General features: G+C 32.6%; 3 protein-coding genes and 1 long non-coding RNA gene across 9 annotated transcripts; 2 read left to right on the top strand and 2 right to left on the bottom strand.

The window, feature by feature from the left end:
* Positions 1–79: 79 nt before the first annotated feature.
* On the bottom strand, positions 80–3,353 carry rl (Mitogen-activated protein kinase rl). Of its 2 annotated transcripts, none has more exons than XM_034326855.2 (8): positions 3,149–3,353; positions 2,341–2,467; positions 2,142–2,252; positions 1,818–2,069; positions 1,584–1,751; positions 1,323–1,511; positions 1,132–1,264; positions 80–984 (listed from the first exon to the last, which is right to left on the bottom strand). In XM_034326855.2, exons 1-7 carry the CDS (start codon positions 3,271–3,273, stop codon positions 1,139–1,141), a joined length of 1,098 nt encoding a protein of 365 aa, XP_034182746.1. In that variant the 5' UTR covers positions 3,274–3,353; the 3' UTR covers positions 80–984; positions 1,132–1,138. The 2 variants fall into 2 exon arrangements, with proteins under 2 accessions (XP_034182746.1, XP_034182745.1); XM_034326854.2 differs by having other exon boundaries at positions 80–1,062; positions 3,149–3,352.
* Positions 3,354–3,495: 142 nt separating this feature from the next.
* Rpb11 (DNA-directed RNA polymerase II subunit RPB11) lies at positions 3,496–4,249 on the top strand. Its single transcript, XM_034326857.2, has 4 exons — positions 3,496–3,703; positions 3,780–3,869; positions 3,931–4,105; positions 4,181–4,249. Exons 1-4 carry the CDS (start codon positions 3,651–3,653, stop codon positions 4,214–4,216), a joined length of 354 nt encoding a protein of 117 aa, XP_034182748.1. The 5' UTR covers positions 3,496–3,650; the 3' UTR covers positions 4,217–4,249.
* Positions 4,250–4,880: 631 nt separating this feature from the next.
* CLIP-190 (Cytoplasmic linker protein 190) lies at positions 4,881–19,938 on the bottom strand. Of its 5 annotated transcripts, XM_034326845.2 has the most exons (22): positions 19,780–19,938; positions 19,054–19,196; positions 15,354–15,422; positions 14,798–14,950; positions 14,540–14,728; positions 13,601–13,802; positions 12,834–13,053; positions 12,189–12,233; positions 11,198–11,338; positions 10,960–11,124; positions 10,510–10,530; positions 9,615–9,795; positions 8,897–9,559; positions 8,718–8,836; positions 8,347–8,659; positions 8,126–8,277; positions 6,383–8,061; positions 6,235–6,325; positions 6,131–6,158; positions 5,887–6,061; positions 5,639–5,817; positions 4,881–5,383 (listed from the first exon to the last, which is right to left on the bottom strand). In XM_034326845.2, exons 2-22 carry the CDS (start codon positions 19,163–19,165, stop codon positions 5,337–5,339), a joined length of 4,944 nt encoding a protein of 1,647 aa, XP_034182736.2. In that variant the 5' UTR covers positions 19,166–19,196; positions 19,780–19,938; the 3' UTR covers positions 4,881–5,336. The 5 variants fall into 5 exon arrangements, with proteins under 5 accessions (XP_034182736.2, XP_034182739.2, XP_034182738.2 ...); XM_034326848.2 differs by lacking the exon at positions 15,354–15,422; XM_034326847.2 differs by lacking the exon at positions 12,189–12,233.
* On the top strand, positions 12,983–14,418 carry LOC143308270 (uncharacterized). Its single transcript, XR_013065270.1, has 2 exons — positions 12,983–13,104; positions 13,196–14,418. It is a non-coding gene; the product is annotated as an uncharacterized LOC143308270 (long non-coding RNA).
* Positions 19,939–19,953: the final 15 nt, after the last annotated feature.

The following is a 19,953-nucleotide window of genomic DNA, read 5'->3' on the forward strand; positions in this document are numbered from 1 at the left end:
AAGAACGTTCAAGTTATTTATGAATGACAAGGTGAAAAATTCTTGAATGTAAAAGAAAAATGTGGTACATTAAAGCATGTAAAAAGATCAGAAACATATATATATATAAAATAAACAATACAGACACCGCATTCAAACAGACACCATGCGTTCTATCGCACAAGAATGGCAGTATCAGTGTAATAATACCTGTAGCTGGTAAACCAAGGCGCAATTAAATGGCTTAGTAGAAGTGGAAGTTGCATCGGTTGCAATTAATTATCTGAATTAAATATGCGCCTATCTCATTCTCTCTTTCTCGCATGCACTCTCTTCTCATTTTTTCTCCTTCTTCTTGTCGTCCCATCTCATTCTCTCTCTTTCTTTCTTCTACAAGCTAAGTCCGATGGAGGCAAAAAAATGAATTTCCGCAGCTACTATAAAAAATGATGACACTGAAAATTACATAATGACAATAAGGAAACTATCGTCAAATACTTGGATGAATTTAATGGCTGTTGTTTCGCAGTACACTGATATTTATATACGTATATATCTATATACTTCAGTTACAAGCATTCTCTCTTTCTCTCTCTGCGCGCATTCATCTTATCGGTCGCCGTTATTACGTGGCTCATAATTATCTCGCACATTACACCGACCACGTCACTCGCTCGGCAATTAAATCACAGACAATGTGTATGATACGGTGATTAACAATAAATCGTCAACTAGCGTTACCTACATATAATTCGGGATAAATAAAAGTTATTGTACAAATTAATATTATGCAATTCAATGTAACAAAAAAAAGAAACACTGTATTTTGTTTTTTTTTTCCGGTTAAGACATGCGAATGTACAAGTATATGCACGGACACTGCGGTGTTTTTTTACCTCATTTACCGCTCCCGTTTCTCACCAATGGTCGTCGCTGCTACTAATTTTCTTCGATTATAATATCCTCGTAGAATGTTTTGGTTTTTCTTGCTTCGATCGTAGACAACTGTGAAAGAAGTACACTTCTGTTACTTTGACGCCACATCTTCGCCTCCTTTTTGGTCGGCTTGCGTACTAACTCCAGCTGGAATGCAATTGGATACTTTCAATGATTCTTTATTTGTATCAAATGAATACGAATAAATGCAGATACCAGTAGACTACATAGGGTTCTCTTGATGATTCTCTTGGAATAGTAGGGTCTCTTCAAAGATATACTGTTTCAACACCTCTTTTGGAAGATTGTCTAGCTCCATGTCAAACCTAAATGGCTCTTCCGCGACAGGCTGTAACAGTTTAGCTTTAGCATTTATCCATTAGTAACTAAAATTTATTAATACCTACTTCGTCAGCTGGATCGTAATATTGTTCTAAGTAAGGATGCGCGAGTGCATCTTCTACAACGATTCGTTTGTTAGGATTAAAAGTTAACATCTTGTCTAAAAGATCTAAAGCTCGTGGATCAGCATTAGGAAAAAGGCTTGTCCATGGAACCTTTGGTTTGTACGGTAAAGATTGAAGGTAATTTCGCGCCTAAAATAACATTTGAAAATTACTGAAACTTAGAAGCATATATTAAGAAATTTAAAAGAGTATAATTAGTACTTTTTCATTTATAATGCACTCAAGATCTTCGGTAGATGGTGATCCAAGTACTCCCAATATATGGTTCAGTTGATCTAAGTAATGCTTGCCAGGGAATATTGCTCGCCGTGAAAGCATTTCTGCAAGAATACAACCAACCGACCAAATATCTATAGACTTAGTATAACCCTGTAACAATAATAATATTGTATTATATGTTATTTCCAAGCTAAAATACGTTACTTAATCATTTACCTTTGAATTGAGCATTATTTCTGGAGCTCTATACCATCTTGTTGCTACATATTCGGTAAGAAAACCAGCATGATTATGCTCTGGATCGGCAACTCTGGCTAAACCAAAATCACAGATTTTAAGGTCACAGGTAGTATTCAACAGCAAGTTGCTTGGTTTCAAGTCTCTGTGCAATACATTTGCGGAATGAATGTACTTTAATCCTCTTAATATTTGGTACAGAAAATAGCATATGTGATCGTTACTAATAGCCTGTAATTAACAGAAGATATTTTATGTTAAAATTTTTAAATGCTTCAATTATATATCAGCTATTATGTTAACCTGTGTTTTCAGAAGTTTATAGAGATCAGTTTCCATTAAACATTGAACAATATATACATCTTTCATTTGTTCTATAGTAGGTGCCCTTAATATATCCCTTATATCTATTATCTATAAAAAAAAAGATTGCAGGGGTAGTGTATTTTTATAACTCACATTTTGCCAGTCAATAACATACTCACATTACAAAAATACTCACATTTTCATGCTTAAACCTAGTCAAAATTTTTATTTCTCTTAAAGTTCTCTGGCTATATGTCTGATGTTCAAAAGGTGAAATTTTTTTAATAGCTACCTTTGTCTTCGTTACATTATCATAAGCAGATCTAAAAAAAAAAAAGATAATTCCAAAATGCATCAAATTATTATTTTATTAATTTTATGAATCATTAATGTTGGATTTAATTGCCTTAACTTAAATGATAAAATGCTGTAACATGCATACATAATATTCATGTTTTTTGAAGTATTTTTTTTAATATTATAAAACATTTTTAATGTTTTTTTTTTTCATTTAACATATGTTTATATAATAAATTTTCAATATAGAATAATTTCATAACTATAATATTATCAATGAGAAAATTCGTAAATTTTGGGAACAAAAATTAATCGTTCTTATAAGATATTCGTACAATAATCGTGATCTAATAAACGGTATAATGATAAGACCGATAAATGAGAGATAAGCGACGGGAACAAGGAAGTGATAACACTAACACAAGTAGAGAGGAGTTTAAAAGGGTGTGACAATCGTGTTTAAAACTGGCGCCAAAAGGCAATGATACATAACGATGAATAGCACATAATAGCAGGTGTATGTACACGATGCCAAGATGAAAGAAAAATCTTTGATACTCATTAGAAAATAAATATTTTATCAAAGAATTGATCATTCACTTATTAAGCGTGTTTCTGATTGTTTATCTTTCGGCCTGTCAGCCAGTCAATACACGGTCGAAAGTTCTCGGGAGTAACAAGAAGAAAATTGACTTGAAGACACTTACACGACCATCCCGTAAGCACCCTCGCCCATGTACGATAAATTCGTATATCGTGGGCCAACTTCGAATGTTTGTCCCCGAACGACCTCACAATTTGGATTCACATTTGCAGAACCTTCGCCCGCCATTTTGACAACTATTTTGCGGCTCCGGCGAAGTCAGAATAAGTCTTGCTTCGTAGCCGAATCGTCACAAACAATGTCACTATTAGATGGACTTTTGGAATTTTACATGTCACTTGTCGCTCGATGTTTTCGCCCCCTTTTTATAAACTTTATCACTATCCATTCCCGTAAACCGTAAAGTTTTATAGATGTCGCTATAGTTGAAACACAGTTGTAGTCCATCTACACATAAGATCTGTAGTCACTGCCGCGGCAATAAATAGTTTGCAACAGTTTGCAATCTGTCAGTAGAGTGTTATTATTGTATTAAAAATTGAATTTTATAAAAAATAACTGCAAGGGTTTGATCTCAATATTATATATAATACTTCAGTTATAAAATGAATGCACCTCCGACCTTTGAATCATTTCTACTGTACGAAGGAGAGAAAAAGTTAGGACTGAAAATTGATTAACTTATTATTTCTTAATTTTCTAAACGTATTTATAATTTTAATTATTGTATTTAGAATTATCAAGGAACAAGACACAAAGGTTCCCAATGCTGCAATTTTCACAGTTAATAAGGAAGATCATACTCTTGGAAATATGATCCGCAAGTAAGTACCCTTAAAAAGATAAGAACTGCTGTTTTCTTAGATGTATGATTTTATTTAATAGCCAACTGCTAAAAGACCCTCAAGTTTTGTTTGCTGGATACAAAGTGCCCCATCCACTAGAACACAAATTTGTTATCAGGATTCAAACAACATCAGACTATACACCACACGAAGCTTTTATGCATGCAATTACAGATCTTATAGCAGAACTTTCATTATTTGAAGAACGTTTTAAGGTAAAGTGCAACTATTAAATCTTATACCTCAGTTTATCATGATGAACTTATGTTATTCTTTACAAAATATTGCAGGAAGCAATTAAAGAGAAAAAAGAAGGTTTGGACTAAATTGATTATTAAATATAGATATCCTAAGCAATTGTATATATATGTATAGGTATTAACATAAATGTATGACATTTGTATATTACAAAGGGAACTAATATACTTTGATAAATAGAGAATAATATTTGTATATATATATGAATAATTAAATACAATTAATTCAAAGAAATTGTATTAGAATATTATTTTGATCATGATTTTCTTACAAAGATACAAGGAAAAATTAATAACTCTCTGCTCATCATAACTAATCAATATTTACCGTTTAATTTGAATGAATTTCTGTAAAATACTAAAATCAGTCTCTTACAATTTTATTTCTCTTAACTACAAAGCATAAAATTTTAAGACTAATGAATGTATCAACCTTGTATTAAAGCTTAGTTAAAAGGCAAGACAACAGTAGGACATAGTAGTACAATTTCGCTGAAATGATTTTCATAAAAATAATAGATGACATAAACAAAATAAATATCTCTTTTTATATCGAATGTAAAAAGCACTTTCTCAGAAAAATGTACTACCAATTAAATCAATATAAACTCTTGCAAATGAGGCAAGAAATGTCTTACGCTTCAACGCTAATGACTCGATCATTGCGTTCTTTAATTACAGGAACTATCGCTGTATCTGCTGCGTTTTTGAACGCAAAATAAATAAATACATGTACAGGTTGATATAAATAACTATTATGTACATAATTACATCGAACTTTAGACAGTCCCGTTAATGGATACCTGTAATCGTTTAGCTTTTCATAATGAAAATGAACAAAATATGCTTCATTTTTATAAAACAACGTAACAATTTAACCATAACTGTGGCTTGTAATCAAATGGTATGGCTTTGTACTTTAACAATTACAATGGAAGCACAAATATGCACACAAAACAATCCAGTAAAAACAGACTTTCAAGCCATGAATTTAACAAGAGCACAGATCTTCATCAAGTCATTAGAATTCGTGAATGAATACCCATGTCCTATGCAGGAAGACATACACACAACGGTAGCGTTAAATTCTTTTATATAAAAATATACTCTGCTAAATTTCAACAGGTTTCTTCTTGTATCTAGAATATCTGAGAAGCGGTAAGATAGGTTTAGAAATAATAACACGCTTTTAAAACGTTTCGGCATCATCGCAATCACGAGTATCGTGTCCAAACACTGTAAAACAATTAAAAGAATTTTTAATGATATTAGTTAGAAAGGTATACATTTAGGAGATATATCTTGATAAGAAAATTGTATTAGTAGGAATAAAAATACTTTCTTTTAGTCATTAGATGATACTTTTTAGGAACTGCAAGCATCTTTTTGAAGAAAATTTTAAACACCTATTTTTTCTTTTGGAACAAAGAATATTGTAGACAAATACAAAGAGGAATATAAGTTTTACAGTTCTGGATAATAAATTCTTACTTTCACAGTTTTCGCAGTACGGTCTTTCCACAGACACCTTTTTTGGGGATTTTGCAATTTTCTCTGTTTCTAAAAAGTCTTGGGCTTGGCGTGGACAATCTTCTGTTTCATGTAAATCGAATTGATCACATATATCACAGAACATACGTGGTGCGGCCATACGTTTCTCTAAGGTGGTTCTAAAATTACATAATCAATGTTACAAATTTAAAGATTAAGGATTGTATAGTTTATACGATAATGCATACGTTGTATATTCGTCAGCTTCATTAGCGGGTACTCCCATTTCAAGAACCTCAATTTTACATAACAAAGTTTCATTTTTACGTTGCATATCTACTATTACAGAATTTAAAAAGTCTATCTGGCCTTTCGCCGTTTCATAGTCTTCTTTTAATTTTAAGGAATCAATATCCTTATCGCCTAGAATCAATCATTTTATTTCATTATAGAGTAATATTTAGGAAATTGAATTGCGAAAAAAAATATTACCTATATGTTTCATATCACCTCCTGCTGCCTGAAGTACGAACAATTTATTATTCTATTGTATTTATCACATATACTCTATTTAGATATAAAAATGAGGAACTTACATCATAATTATTCTTTATATTTTCGCGAGTCAGTTTTAACTGATTCGTCGCCTCCGTCCATTTTGCAGTAATTAATTTATTTTCTTTTTCCCTAAAAGATGCAAATTTTTATTACACTTGCTATGCAAATATCATTATACCTACTTACAAATTGTTTTGTGCTTCCTTTAAATGTGCGAATTCTGAAGATACACGATTTAATTTTTCCATCAAATTCTGCATGTTTTTCTCACTTTCTTTTTCCTTATTTTTCATAGTATTTGTTAGTATTTCGATTTTCTCCTTCTGTTCTTTTAATATTTTTTCAAACGATTCTTTAGTATCCATCAAATTCCTATTTTCTTTAATCACTTCATTCAGTTTACTTTGAGTAAGTTTTATTTCTTCGTTTCGCGTCTGTTCGTCTGCTTTAAGCTTATCTGTTTGTGCATTTTCTAAAACCTTTATTTGTGCTGTTAATTTCTCTATCATCACTTCTTTATTATTTAAGTCAATATTTTGTTTCTCAACCAAAGTTTGAACGGATTGTTGCTTCTGCTGTAATTCAGAAATTTTCTTAATTGCATTTTCAAGTTCAGTTTGCTTAGATTTCATATCACATTCGTAGTTACTCCGTAATTTCGTTATAGATTCATCTTTAGAGCTTTCTAATTCTTTTATTAAGCGATCCATCTCCTGCAGTGATTTATCTTTCATGGTTAAATCCTGTTGTACACTCTTCAATTGGGATTCTAACGTTGTTGCATTATCTTGTAATCGTGATTCTAAATTTTGTACTTTATTTTCTAAAGAAATCTTTGTTTCTAGAATGCTAGATATTTCTTTTTCTTTTTCTACAAGAGCATCTTGTATCTTCTTCGTTTCGTTTGCATTATCTGATTGATCCTTTTGCATTTTTGAAATAATATCATTAAGTTTTAAAACTTGCGCTTCAGTTTGTTCAGCTTCCTTTTTCGTTTGAACAAGAGCATCTTCTTTACTTTTGATGGTTTCTGTTGCATTGACTAGTTTATCTTTTAATTCTTTTATTTCATTGGACATAGTATCCAACGAAGTTGTTAGATTTTTATTAGTGGTTTCTTTACTATTTATTAATGTTTCATTAGTTTCTTGTAATTTCAAATATTTATTTTGTAACTGTTGCAAATAAGAATCTTTCTCGGTTATTAAAGATTCTAATTTTGAACGGTTTTCAGTCTCAGCTGTTAATTTCTCTGTTAATTCTTCGATAGACCAACGATTGGCACTTTGATCTGCTTCTAGTTTCGATTTCAATTTTTGCATTGCTTTTGTCTCTTCTTTAGAAGCAGTCAATTCTGATTTTAAATTACTCATTTCTTTTTGAAGCGATAATATCTCTTCCTTGTGCGAGTTTTGCAGCGTATCACATTGTTTTTGAAAATTAAGAACTTCATCTTTACGGTTTGTTAATTCATTCATAAGGTTCAATGCTTCTTCAGATTTTTCTTTAAGATTCTGCTTAATATGTTCATTTTCCTGTATTTGCTTATTCAGTTCTACTATCTCTGTTTCAAAAGCTGTTATTTTATCAGATAACGTTGTATTTAATGTTTTCTCTTTTTCCAACTGAGTCTTATTATCTTCTAATGCCGAGCGTTGTTCTTCAATTACTGCGTTAGCTTTTTTTAATTGTACTTCTGTATTATCCAATTTAGCCTCTAATGATTTCAGCATACTATCACTGTTAAATGCTCTATCTTTTAATGCATCTAATTCTTTCTCTTTTAATCGCAAATCTTCGTTATATTTTACAAGTTGTGCAGACGAATCAGTGGAAGTACTTATCATATTTGCAATATCAGCCTCCTAAACACAGTACAAAAAATTAGGTATTTAATTCAAATATAATATAGGTATAGCAATTACTAACCAATTTCTCTTTTTGAGCGGTAACCTGAGACAACTTATTTTCCGTGCCAGCTACTTGCTGATTTAATTGATCTATGTTGCTTTCAAATGTCCGAAGCTGATTCTCCAAATTTGTTTTACTTTGTTCTGACGTAGTAAGCGTGCTCTGTAACTCTAAAATATAAAAGATAATATTTAAATGAGTATCAAGATTATTACTATTAAATTGAATATATTTTTTACCTAAAGTTTTTTCCGTAAGAGTTTTGATCTCTTGATCTTTATTCGCTAGAATTGATTTTAGTTCAACTATATCATTTTCTAATTTGCTAAGTAATAATGACTTTTGAGATATGTTTGTGTTTGCCTCTTCAATATGTTTCGCTTTTTCTTCAATTTGACGCTGATAACGTTTAGTTAATTCCTCTATTTCAGCTGCGGTAGTTGAACGAAGCTCGGACAATTCTTTTTCCTTCACTTTCAATTCTTCGTTTAATTTTTGTAATTGTGTAGAAGAAGTTGCCTCGGTAGCTCGTAAAGACGCAATGTCTTGTTCCTAGATTAATAAAACATTTATCAATGATAAACTCGGTGTTTATAACAAAGATACTTACTAATTTTTGCTTTTCTTGAACTATTTTAAAGCTATCTTCAGCCTTTGATTGATACTCTTGTATCTGTTTAGAAAGCATATCATTCTTCTCTTCCATTAACTTCAATTTTTCGTTTAGTTCTGTAAAACGAAAATCATGAAAATCATAAGAAATTTGCACATTTTACATAAGCAACATACCTTCAAGTTTTTTCAAAGCAATGTTTAACTCCTCATCTTTTTTATTATTTATATTAACCTGTGCTGCCAGTTCTGCCATCAGTTTTTCAGTTTCTGATATTTTTTTATTTAATTCCATTGAAACTTCCTTGATTTCTGAATTTTTCATACTTAACTGTTCGTTGAAGGACTCTGAAAGTTTGTTAATTTGTTTTTCATTCTCAGCTTTTAAATCCTCCAAAGCAACGTTTTGTATCTCTAATTGTTTTTTAGATCCCATTTCTAATTCTTGAATTTTTATCTTTAGAAGATTTTCTTTCTCCTCCACCATTTTTTCATATTTAGATATCAATGATTCCTTTTCACTCGTGGTTTCTTTTTTTACAGTCTCTATCATTTCGGTGGCTTTTTGCAGTTCTTCTTTCAAAGTATTTGTACTATTTTCAAATTCTTTTTTCATATTTTCTATCAGAGTATTTTTCTCCTCTAAACTTTTCGTTGATTGTTCTAATTCTGTTCGTAAAACAGTTTCTGATTTGGTACTTTCCCTTTGATTATCATTCAATGTTGATTCCAGTTCTTTTATTTGTACGACACATTGTTCCACAAGTGTTGTCTTTTCTTGTACTTCCCTTTCAAGATTGTTCTTAATTTCTTCTAAACTCTTATTGCGAATCTGCAAGTCTGAATCAATTGAATGTTAATAAAAATGCATACAAAGTACAGTTTCAAAAATTACCTTCCAACTGGTGTTTATCTTGAGCGGTAACAGTGGAGATCTCGTTGCGAAGACGTGTCAATTCCTCTTCGGTTTCAAACAGTTTTATGCTATCGCGTTCTAATTGAGCAACGCGTTCCCTTTCCTCTAACAATTGCCTTTCGAGATCCTTTATTCTATTTTCATTTACCGTATTTATTACCTAACGAGAAACACATTTGTTTAGTGCCCAGATAAAATTATTTACATACACGTTAATTAGCATAATGTGCTCAAGATATATAAGAATACCATTTACGTTGATTTAGGCGAAAACGCAATAAAATATAAAAATATAATTTTCTTTCTTATATGTTCAAAGAAATGTGGAACATATTATTTGATTTTTCAGAGTAATAATATATGTATATTAATATATAATATAAATTCAACATAGTATATCAAACAAAATTTACAACAATAAATAATAAATAAATAAATAAATAAATTACATTAAGATAAATTTCCCCAATTTTTCCTTACTAATTACTACCTACTAATACTTGATTCATAGTCAAGCACTTTAGCATATAGAAAGCATTATTTTGCAGTGCACCGCAAAGCATTTTAATTCCGCACCTTTCTAACATATCTTAAACTTACTCTTTGTATGTAATACAATTCTAATTTGTTTAATTGTACTTTCTTTTTTCCCTCATTATATCATAAATACTATCACCCCTTTAAACTGACATTTAATGTTAACAAAGATTAAGAAGAATTAAAGCTTGAAGGAGGTAGTGCGATGTCATATAGCTCTTTGACAAAACTGCGATGAAATGTTAAATGATATGACTACAGTGACGATAAGAGAAGCGGTGCAGAAAAACAGCATCAACACCTCCTCTGGCCCAAACGGCTGCCATGGGATACTCACACATTGCTCAGTTCTCTCTTTCTGAAAATAAACGATAAGGTTTTTGTGTTAACCCAAAGCTTGGATAGAAATGCTTCATGTACCTCGCGAAACGGTGAACTTTTAATTTTATTTACCACTATTTTCTTTCTATGAATACATTCATAAGCACAGTTGAGAATCTGTACCCAACACCATTTATTATGTAAAAGCTCTTAATGCTAGTAAAAGCATTTTATTCTATTTTCTAATTCTAATGCAAATCATTTTGGGAAACTGATGTATACAATACTTTTTTAAATAGAAATGCAAAAGGAAATCTGATTAACCAAAGTGAAAACAGAAAAATACAAATTAATATAAGTCTTGATTATTTCACCTTGCTTTTATTTATTGCTTGATAATTAATTCTTTGAATGTTTTATAGCTTACCTCATATTTTATTATAAATCATTCTACAAAGATATATACCTGAATATCATCCTTATTGACTGATTCTTCTTCAAACCGAAACAAAAGATCTTCACATTTCCTCTTCTCCTCTTCCAATTGTAAAGCCAGGGCATTCTTCTCCTGAAGCAGTTTTGTGAATGCAGTTTCTGCTTCTGTAACTGTTTTCTGCATCTTTTCTCGGTACTAAAATTACAATCATATTCTTAGTATCTTTAAAATATTAAATAAATTAGAAATACATATATAATGTAGCAACCTGTTCATATTCTTGTTTTATTGAAATAATTGATTGTTCAGCTTGATCTGCTTGATTAGCAGCTTTTGTAACGCGCTCACGTTCTAGATCTCTTTCTTTCCGAAGAATTTCTATCTCCTGCTGCTTCTCTTTTAATGTTTCCTAAAATAATTAAGATATATATAAGAAAAATTGTATGCAATGTTATCGTATTTATTTATAATCTTCTACACTAGAAGTTTTTGGTACACAGAAGACATATAAAGGGAATACATATTTATTAAAGGAATTATTGAAAACTAATTTGAAGCTAATATTCAATTATTGTCATCACAATCTATATTCTTAAGTTTCTGCAAAACTTGTATTTCATTCTTGATACTGTACTTGAACTTTTAGATGATTGAAAAACCGGTTTTTAATTAATACAACAGAAACGTACAAACTAAGTAACATAAATATTCAAAGCGTGTACGCTGTTGCGTTACAACACTATCAGATTTGCAAGATTTGTTATTTCTTACATATTTATCTGGATGACTATCAATGAAATAGAAAAGCTTCTTACTTCTTATATTCAGAAGTTGGTAAAAAATAAATTAGCAGAATAAAAACTGACGACATTGATAGGTATAAATAGTATCTTTCTGTACTTAATTTACAAAAGAAATCCCCACATAGGCGAGAATTGGCTTTCAAGGAGATTAAAAGGAATGGACAGAGGATTTTATTAACATTACATCCAAGTATTATTTGTCTAAACTACTTATCAACTACTACATAAGTGGCAATTACACTTTAATGAATAAAAGTGTACTATCTATGGTGATCAAACCATAGTATATGATTACAATCACAATGGCTACAGAAATGAATTTAATAAATCTGGACTGTCAAATCATAGAATTATGTTATAATCACAACGCATTTGCTGTTTTAGCTGCATTGAGAGCTTCAATTTCTAATTGATTAATTCATAATAATCAATACAAACGTTAGATTGTACTCTCACCTGCAGTGTAATTCGTGCAGGTGTCGACGTGCGCAAACCAGGCCTCTGGAATATTGGATGCAACAGACAACATATATGTATATATATAGCATGCAACAGCCATACAGTTAAACTGCAATTCCTCTTACTCTTTCTAATAAATAAATGTATGTCTTCAATAAAAAAATATAATAATTTTCTGACATTAACAACAATTAGTTATCATCTCTATTATAACAAAATTAAGATTAAACAACTCTTTGGAAAATAAGTTAAACTGTCTAACGTTTGACAATGTTACTCAACAAAAGCAATAACAATAATAACAACTGTAACACATATATATCTATAACACTTCTAAGTAACTAATAAGCTAACAGTTCATGTTTCAAAGCAATTCAACAAGAGTTGTTATACTTTATTCGCAAAAATCAATTTGTATGTTTAAAAACAATAAGAAGGATCGACACTGTTTAATAAACTACTTAATGAGGTATTCAATGAATTAGAATCTAATGATACTGAATCTAAATTGTACTAAGAACATGTGATCCCCTAATTGTTTTTAACAATGTCTCAAACAAAGTAAATAGCTAAAAATCTGCACTCTGGACAGAAGATGCAAGCTGAAGACCATTCTCCTTATTCTGGCACGGTAAATCTTACCCTCGCTGAGCTAACACCAGCCCTGGTGGCTACGCTCGCGGTGCTGGCGATGCTCGACAGTGAAAGTAAAGACTCTCTGGAACCAATCTTCTTCAGGGATGAGTTTAGAGCAGCGCCGGTTGGCTTGTGTACCATACACGATGACCTTTTGCTGGTTGGCGACCGGGTGACCTTGTGTGCGGGTGTGAACAGGCCGTATTTATGTCGACACTCAAAGTACCTGAATCAATGCTAAAATAATTAGCAAGCCACCAGAGAAATCTAATTAATGGTATCAGTAACTTGAATTTCAATGGAATTTTATGAAATGAACTAGTTTCAATAACCTTATAAACCTTACTATAATCTAAATCTCTTAATAGAAAACAACGTTATCCTAATACAATAGACTGCTGAAAGCTATCGTTATCTATTCACATCAAGCTCTATGAACAAAACTATAAATATACCTACAGATAATTAATTCAACATTGCAGAATCGAACAAACGTTCCTCCTACGTGAACAAGTTCTCTTTCGAATTTTCCAAAATTCATCGTTTCTTGATACTTTCTGCTATAGCCAGAGCTGAAGATTCTCGGTTCAAGGTCAGTATAATCATTTCCAGGTTCAGAATTAAAAAGCTTTCTTTATAGTTGTATGGCAAATAAGAAAAGGCAAGACATGTAACTGAATCATATAAGTGGGAAGTTATTGATGAGGGGGATAGCGACCTTAAGGAACCAAATTCTCGGCTCAAGCTATAGAATTGTGAAGATCAATGCAGACCTCTTATCACCAACGGAGCCATCGTTTTTTCCAATTGGATCATCGAGTTCCACGCCACACCATTCGCCTGGTGCAAATTCTGTGGGGCCCATGTACCTGAGGACACCTGTTTTGCTGCCTTGGCTGGACGATACTATTACCCTGTCGCCTATCCTGAGATCCCTCTGTGACATCGTGGACGACAGACTCGTCGTTGATGCGTCTATATGACGAGTTACACAGATTTTATCAAATGATACTCTGAATCGAATCTTACATGCAACATAAACTGTACTACCAATGCTACTGTCTATAATGCAAATTTTCATTTTTAGAATGCCCTTCCTTTAACAGGATACAACTGAGAAGCCTCAAAATAATACCCTTTCACAATTTCAACGATGAGAAGAGGGTGAGGAATCGGCGTACATCCGATTTATTTATTAAAACACACACAATTCAAGGCTTAGAGGTTTAGCTACATAAAGAGGACGCAAGACATTACATTGTTTCTTTCCTTAACACTTTGACAGCCAGTGTCGCTTATCCTGACATTAACTTTTTACCTTATTAATCCTTCTACTAACTACAATTTAAAAGTTATATGCAATTGTCAAAGTGTTAATGAACAAAATATATGAGAACACAAAAACAAGGTTTGTACATACAACACTAAAACAATCTATTCTAAACGGTGCGTTTTAAGCTACATGGCGTGCGGTCAAATTCACAATTCATAGAGAATCCTGCAGTTCTTCAATAAATTTCAAATATAATATAAACAATTATGACAACATGAACAAAGAACTGCAAAATTCTTCAACAACGATAGACGGCAATATTTTATTCTATTAAGAAGGCATTGTTGTGCATGCCTTGCACAGCATTCAATCTGAAGGTTCTTAGACAAAATTCATGCATATTAGGGACGAGGAGAGTATCTCTTGCAGCGATCCTTACTTAAAGACGGAGACATAGACTTGCTCAAGCCTTCTTTCATATTGCCAAGTGGAGATGTTGGTGTCTTCTGTGTAGGTGATGCCATATCCGACAACGGTGCTCTGGTGAGCCTAGTCAAACGTGAGAATATCCCTCGTTTCGGTTCGCATTGAAAATATCGGCAACCAGCAACTGAGCCATCATTCTTTCCTAAGAATTCCATTTCATTCTTTAGTTTCGTTAACTTTCATAAGATAGAATGATCTTATGGGGTCTTACCGATTGGTTCATCCAGGACTACACCAGCCCAGTCTCCAGGTGCAAATTGGGTCTCTCCTATGTAGGCGATGGCGCCTGGTTTGGTACCACCAACCCATACTCGGTCTCCTATTATGAAGCTGTCGGTGTCTTCTGTTAAGACGACACTGTTATCTGTTCCACATAAGGATTGTTTAATTGTTTCACAGAGTTGGAATTTGGAAAAATGATCATTTCAATGGGGGTGTAGGAGTGTTTAATGTAGGAAAACTGAAGTTCTTTGAGTAGTGGTAGAAAATGTTTTCAGCATTGAATGGCTTACCTTCCAAAAATTATGTATTATTAAATTCTTACGTAATCTGGAAGATTTTTTTAAAACCAGGCACCTGCATTAAGCTTGCAATCACTATAAACTACATGAAGAGCTTTCACAAGACAATTTACAGAGGAAAAATACAAGTGTAACTACAAAGTGATACGATAGTGATAATTCTAAGTGGATCCAGTAACCACTTTGGACGATTACTTTTGCATCCCTCTTAAAAAGAAAAAAAAACACATGAGATGTGGTACCTACCTGATCCTCTGCGCAAGCCAGCCTCGCTTAACCGGCGACCGTGCGTTTCCCAAAGATGATCCATCTGGTCTGTAGTCATGCAAAACAACGCAAAACAATGCGAATCAAAGAGAAGGAAGCATGCTTTAATGGACAAAATTATGAAATGTTTTATCACAAAGTTGAATGATATCAACAACTTGCTAGTAATATTGTACCTGTTCGAGGCTTAATTCAATTACAACGCAAGTCAAGCGTACAATCACAATCGCTGTTGACAAAAAAAGAGAAAAAAAATATAACGATTCACGATAGTATCAATTATTCATAAACAAACGTAGGCGAGCAGTGGTAGTAGGTCGCTTGCGTGGGCGGAAGTCCGCTGTTCGACGAGATAGATTCGTGATTAGAGGGAAACGATTAAATTATTCTAGATTGTGTACGCATAATCTCTATGATAATCATTGTTTTCCGTATATAGTGTTTAAAAACAGTATTCAAAATTTCAGAAACATGAAATAAGATTTATGTAAATATCAGCTGAGAATAATTAGTAACATTCTAGGTCTGTTTTATACATCTCAAAGATCGAGACGTAGTTATGCTTTTCAAACACTATATAAAGAACGATGCATCATCATCTAACATTTCCAATCGTCAAACAATGACTCATTCTGCAAAAAAGAAACAACTATAAAACGATGCAAGTCAAACAATTAAGCCTTGCAAATTCAGGTGAATCTCAATTCACTGAATGTTCCATTCATTGTTTAAGGTAAGATCTAGCTGTTGTAAGCGGGTGATGATGAACATCATCAAAATAAACATCACGTAGAGTGTCAAGCACCTTGACCGCGTGAAGCGAAACGCTTGTAACGTGATCCATACAATATGTAGTCATACAATCCAAGATACATCAGTCTCTCGTATGTACATCATGTAAACAAGGTTAATGGTGTAACTATTCGATTACTATTACGCTCGTCAGGTAGCAATTTGTACCTGTAATCTAATCTAATGAAAATCATGGTAACGAGATCCGGGTATGATCCATTCGAGAACTGATTTTCAATCGTACCCGCTGAACAGCTCCCTGATGTATCAAATTTTTGTTGCTTTGAACACATTTCCTTGAAACAATCAATTTTGAAACTTAATACTTTGGTGGCCGTTCTTGGAATTCTACGTTCCCTTTTTTTTATCTAGAAGAAGAATATTGATATTTATACTCAATAGTTTCAGATTTTAATCAATAATTAATTTTAAACTGAAGAAAAAAACAAGATAAAATATAATATATTCTGAATCCAATTACCAAATGTTTGATCAGTAAAGGAGATTAAAGGAATGCCAGTTATGTCAGTGACGCCAGTAAAACAAGGCTGATCACCTCGCCTCTATTAAAAATGCTCAAGATTCTTAAAACGACCAATATTATTCTCGATATCGCCCTCGTGAGTGTGCCCATATTTAGGTGATGGTGTCACAAGATGTTATTAAATACCGTAAGATTACGTCAGAATGAAAGATTGTCACTGCGGACGAACATGATTTATATTGGAATGCTAATCCATAGAAAAAACGCGTGAACATACGTGCAATTTGACAACATTTAGAATCGCATAGGTGACGAATAACGCAAGTCAGGAATTTCATGAAACCATCCATAAGGAAATTAAGAATCCTGATTTCAACGATATTGAAAAACTACAGAAGAAAGTCATAACTCAAGGGAGACTAAAGCCAACCCTTTTTCGGCCATTTCCGGTCAGACCGAAAGTGGCAAAAAAAAAAAATCGGCCATTCGTTGAGATTTTGACCCACTAATCACAATGGCGCAGAATTTTTTCGATAACTCTTACCGTTTGGCCTGTACAAAAGTGACAGAAAGTCTAAATGCTATAGTCCCCCTATCAAGATTTTCAATCCTAGAAACGTGTTGGCTAATAATGAACAGGAAGAAAAGCCAGCTGATTCTTCTTACTTCCTTACCAGCAAGAGAACATTCCCTTGTTTCGAATATCGAGTATCGGGAAACGTATCCGTTTCTACGTCAAATCGAAAATTGACATCGTTACCTTGAGCTTTCCTATCCTATTTCGAAACCCGAGCCAAGAACCAGCTGATACATGGGACAATATAGGGGCAAAGTTGGATCGTGGCGCGAAAAGCCCTACCCAAAAAAGGAAAGCGAGGCAAGCACGTGGGAGGAAAGACGAAACGGCTGGAAATCGAGCGTACAATAAACACTGGGATTGCATAACGGTGTGCGTCATGATGACTGCACACACATATCTGTTCCTAGCTCCTCATCCATTTGTGCAACGATGCAACGAAGCCGCTGGATGAACCAATAAGGCAAGATGGGTGCCCTCGATGCGAGACTGACACTTTTGTACGCGTGCAACGTGCTGCGTTTCTTTCTTGATGAATAATCGAGCGACTAATCTGGATCTAGAAACGCAGGACCTTGCATCTTAAACGTGCATTCTACAATGAAACGAAGGTTAATGAATTAACGATTGGTCCTGACTGGGTAGAATGAATTAGAGATAAGTTTTATAAATAAGATTCAAAACAAAAGAGTAATTGTACCTAAGTAATAATTTTGTTGAGCTCAAACTTTAAATAATTTTATAATCCAAAGTTTAAAAGGTAGGAATTTTAAAAGCCTCTTTCTATATTAATATTGACTCCAAACTTGAGGACCTTAAACAATGGAAAAATTCAAATTAAATAGATAATTTAACAATCTTGAATGAGTAGATATTTAAAAAAATATATGAATTGTAGAAGAAGTACACAAAAAATTATACAACCATATTTCAATCACCAAATGAATAAACGTCCAACAAGAAAACTCAATGGAAATCTGAATGAAACCAATTCTTTATAAATAAAGAACCCAAACAAGACACCTATGAAGATTCTCACAATCAGTAGCACCTGCTATTAAACACAACACAACATTAATGGAAGGAATAAAATGATGTTTAATGTTAGTAACAAATAATAGAATGAATGAAATTTACTTTACCGTTTCAAAGGGCGTATTATGTAAATCAAAAGCGTTCACGATGCTTAATTAAAACTATAGCGTTTGTTACTGATATGTATTTACCGGATCGCTCAGACGAGATGCGTTGCGTTGAGAGGTGGAAGAACGACTCGTGAGAAGTTTGCAGGTTCGAGCTTGTAAAAGTATTCGTTCACGTTCGTCTCAGGGTCTCGTGGGCGTACTCGTTTGCACCGTGTGGGGAATTAATGAATCGCATTCGGCTTCAAACTAGTCTAAGCCCTGTATTTGTTTCACTTTCCTATCCATATTATATGTGTACTCAACGTGGATTTATTGGGTACAATTCCCTATTATTATTAATGTAAATTGGACTTCATTTCATTTACACGTGACAGTGAAACAAATAACTTTATCTTACTGGTTGTAATGTTTTTCATGATACGCGAAATATAAATATATACCTTTCTCATGTATTCATATATTGATACAATTTTAAGATGTATTCCAATGATTAGATCATATCCAGATATAATAATATTACCTTATCACCTTGCAGGTATTATAATAGTTCTTAATTTTTGGTGGAATACAAAACATATTAGACACTTAAAATATGAAAAATGATGAATAATAAAATATTCCTTTCTAAGCATGCATATGCAACACAACGCAACACAACAGATTTCATTGATAAAAACTCACTCATTGATGATCTTGGTGGTGACGGTGGAACTGCTGGTCTCGGTGGTAGATTACTACATGGCCGGCCAATTTTTGATGGTGGTCTTAATCCTGATGGTTTTGGATCTGTCATCTTATATATGTGCACTTACTGTTATGTAACACTGAAACATGAAAATAATGGATTAGTAAAATTGTAGCAAGTGTTCAAGATATATAAATAAGTAATGATTCATTGATCAAGAAATAAAATTATACATTTGCATTAACATAAAATATGATAACAAGTATCATAATGTATAAAAATCAATATCGTAATATAACAGAAGAATTCGATTTAATGGTATTAAACCAAGTTAATTATAACGATTAATTTAAACGTTTATTATAGAAATTAGGCTACCTGTGCTTAATTTTTATTTATAAAATGGGTTTTCTGAAAGAAAAGTACCGCAATGGAAATTTGAATTTTCAAATTAATCGAAAAGTCGTTGCTGAAATCGAAGTCAAAACTCGAATTGCGCACGCAAATTTGTGAAATCAATCCTTATTATGTATTTGACGTTCGTTGATAAGTCACAGAAACAAAATGTATAATTTATATATGCAAAAAGGAAGCACTCTAAAATATGAATTTTTTGCTTAGTGCATATTATGATATTTAAAAAAACGTCAAATAGAAGAGAGGTTAACTTCTTCAAGACGGATATTCATCATTTGAAAATGAATTTATATATATATGATTACCTTATTTAAATATGATATAATGCTTTCGAGTGCACTCAATGAACATATTTTACAAATAATAATTATAACATGACTGTGTCTACAGAAACGAGCACCGCGAATAATTCGAACAAATTCGCACAACAGTCAACGGAAAAGTGACAATTACTAGCGCCAGAAGCGCCGTCACGGTCT

The sequence above is a fragment of the Osmia lignaria genome, chromosome 3 (assembly GCF_051020975.1).
Source record: "Osmia lignaria lignaria isolate PbOS001 chromosome 3, iyOsmLign1, whole genome shotgun sequence".
Classification (NCBI taxonomy): domain Eukaryota; kingdom Metazoa; phylum Arthropoda; class Insecta; order Hymenoptera; family Megachilidae; genus Osmia; species Osmia lignaria.